General features: G+C 47.0%; 1 protein-coding gene across 1 annotated transcript; it reads right to left on the bottom strand.

Annotated features, from left to right (window-relative positions):
- Positions 1-947: 947 nt before the first annotated feature.
- On the bottom strand, positions 948-2015 carry LOC123185796 (ethylene-response factor C3-like). Its single transcript, XM_044597619.1, has one exon. The coding sequence runs from the start codon at positions 2013-2015 to the stop codon at positions 1173-1175; it is 843 nt and encodes a 280-aa protein (XP_044453554.1). The 3' UTR covers positions 948-1172.
- Between the last annotated feature and the right edge of the window lie 1042 nt (positions 2016-3057).

Raw genomic sequence — 3057 nt, forward strand, 5'->3', positions numbered from 1 at the left:
GCCTCCTTTTTTTCTTGGCGAAAAGGTCTATGGCCATATATTAAGTATCATAGGTCGTTACAAAGAAGCCTTCTTTGATTTACAGAAATTTTGTAGGAATTCTATAGGAAAAAAACTTTTGAGCCCATTGATTTGAAGAAATAGATTCTTATTCATGTGTAGGATTGATTCTTATCTTTCACATCTCAAAGAAAAAAAATTAGCTTAGATCTAATGAAAAATTTCATATTCTACAAACCAAATGACATGTCTCTATCTATATGAATTGGAATGTGTGACATCTTATTTGCTATGACTTTTCTATTTCTATAGTAGTATTTCTTTCTATGAACCAAAAAAGAGCTTACTAGTTTCAGAAAGTGATCATTATAGTCATTAACTTGAATACCCACACAACATCACTAATTGTTGTTTATTATGCTCACACGTGACTGCATGCCCGCACATCGGTCACCAACATGTTTGGATTTTCCCCTGGTAACGTCAACACCAAAACTAACAACGTGAATTGAGCCTAGTTCGGATGGTCAGCTTCCTTGTGGTGAAATCAGCCCACCAGGTGACACTGGTTCTCGCACTTTTCTGGACGCTCGTGGTGACTTCGACAATCTCAAGATTATGTGCCGGCTCAGTCTCTCGAAAGTGTCCGTAGTGGTAGGGTGTGTGAGTATGTGTTTATAGGGATGACTGTAGATACATATGTATGAGCATCTGTGTCTGTACTGTGTTATAAAACACATCAAAACTAACAACAACAACAACAACAACAACAACAAATATACTGCATTATATTCCCTTTCCATATTAGGAGACAGCCTGGTCTAGAGAAGTACAAGCTTGGCGCCAAAGAGGTTACATGTAGCCTGAGCTACAAAGGAACTTTGTGCAATGTCATGTCATGAGGGTCTCTTAAGATAATGTGAAAGAACCATTAGTTTTGACTGAACTCAAACCCAAACATTAACCCTTCAAAACGTACACAACCGACGATTTCCACAACCTTTCATCAATGCTAAAGAACCTAATGCTCGAAGCTAGCTATCTAGTCCAGCTGAACTCTGGAACGAACGAGACCGGACCATCAACAGCAACAGGCAAGAAAGAAAAACACAAACAGTGATCAATCCATCGTCTTCTAGCCATCGCCATTTTTCTGGGTGCAGATTTCAGAATCAGATGGAGTGATGACCCGAGCACCATGAACTGGAGGCCGAGGTCGTCATGTCGTCGGAGGCGCCGAGCAGCTCCTCGAGGTATTCTGCGCCGAGGTCCTCAAGCTCCATCACGCCCTCCGGCCGGCCCGTCCGGACGGCCCTACTAGCCTTTCGTGTTGTAGACGCCCGCCTGTGCATGGAGTGCCGCCGCTTCAGCGCCAGCACGGGTGACAACCCGTCGGCGCGGCCACACACGTCGTCCCCTGCGCCCTCGAGCGAGCGCCGTACCTGGTCGGCGGGGAAATTGAGCACGGCGGCGCCGCCCCGCATGGCGAAGGCGGCCTGGTCGTACGCGAGCGCCGCCTCCTCCGGGCTGTCAAACGTGCCCAGCCACACCCGGACGCCGTCCCGCGTCGAGTCCCGGATCTCCGCCGCGAACTTGCCCCACGGCCGCTTCCGCACCCCGCGGAACGCGCGCCGACTGCCGCCGACGGCCACCTTGGCCTCCACCTCTTCGCTGACCTCTCGCTTCACGGCCGTTGCCGCCGTCGTGGTGGGAACGGGCGCTGTCGCGGTGTCGGTGTGCATGTCCTCCTGGTGCTGGGAGAGCATGTCAAGCAGCAGCATCTCGTCGGCGTCGTTGGCGTCGAACGGGAGCAGAGGCGGCGGCGTGGCCGGGGCACGGTAGTGCCATGGCGCGGTGTCGGCGGAGCCGGTGGAGGAGCCTGGCGAGTGGAGGGATGCTGCTGCTCTGTGGTGGTTCTGCGTGGTCATGGCGCGGCGCGCCAAGAAGTTGACGACGCCGGTGGTGAGCCGGGGCGACGTGGAATAAGAGGAAGCTGTGCTGCTTGGATCAGACATTGATGTCGAGTTGGAAGTTCTGGAAGTGCGCCTCCATGGTTTTTATAGTAGTCCTGGTGGCGGCTGACTTCCTCGTTCGTTGAGAATGAATGAAGCAGGGGAGGGCAGAGCTGGAATTATAGGAAAATGCTCTGTTTCCTGGTTTCTTTCCTAACAGATAATTGTGATAGCGACATATCCTCTTGTATTTATGATGATATGAATAATTTGTGGAAAATGGTTATAATCATCTGGCCGATTCTACGCTTCACGTCCGCCGCATCGAGAGCCAACCATGTGTCAGTCTAGTCCCACGCACCGCAACTCAAGATTTTGCAACATCGTTCATATTTCTGAAATATGGGGAATATTGCGGTTGCAACTCCACAGTGCAGTTTATTCCTTTTGCAGCATAAATTATGTTATAAAAACAATCTGCAACATAAGCTCTGTTGCAAAAAAAGTACTACATAACCTCTGTTGCAAAAAAATAAATCTACAACACAACATTTGCTACAAATATTTTCTGTACATGACCTCTGTTGCAAAAAAATCTGCAACACGTATGTTGCAAAAGTGAAGAACAACCCGGGCACTCGGCGCTAGATTTGTGTATATTTGCATATAAAACATCAAGATTGATACTATAATAGCATATAACAATAAAAAATTATAGATACGTTGGAGATGTGTCAAGTATCCCCAAGCTTAATTCCTGCTCGTCCTTGAGTATGTAAATGATAAGAACATATTATTGATGTGGAATGCTACATAACATGTTCACAATGTAATATTTCTTTTATGGTATGAATATTTAGATCCGAATAATTCAAAGCAATAGTCTATATTTTGACACAGACATTAATACTTCGGCATACCAACATCCAAATTAAAAATGCTAAAGAACGCCATCCCTACAAAATTATATAGTCTTGTCATGCTCCATCTTCTTGACGCAAAGTATTCCCGCATATTCTAAAACCCTCAAAGCGAGACCCGAAACATCTTATCGCCATCGCAAGCCTCTGTTCTGAAGCAATAACATCCGGAGCCCTGTTCCGCT

Source organism: Triticum aestivum, chromosome 2A (assembly GCF_018294505.1).
Source record: "Triticum aestivum cultivar Chinese Spring chromosome 2A, IWGSC CS RefSeq v2.1, whole genome shotgun sequence".
In the NCBI taxonomy this organism is placed as follows: domain Eukaryota; kingdom Viridiplantae; phylum Streptophyta; class Magnoliopsida; order Poales; family Poaceae; genus Triticum; species Triticum aestivum.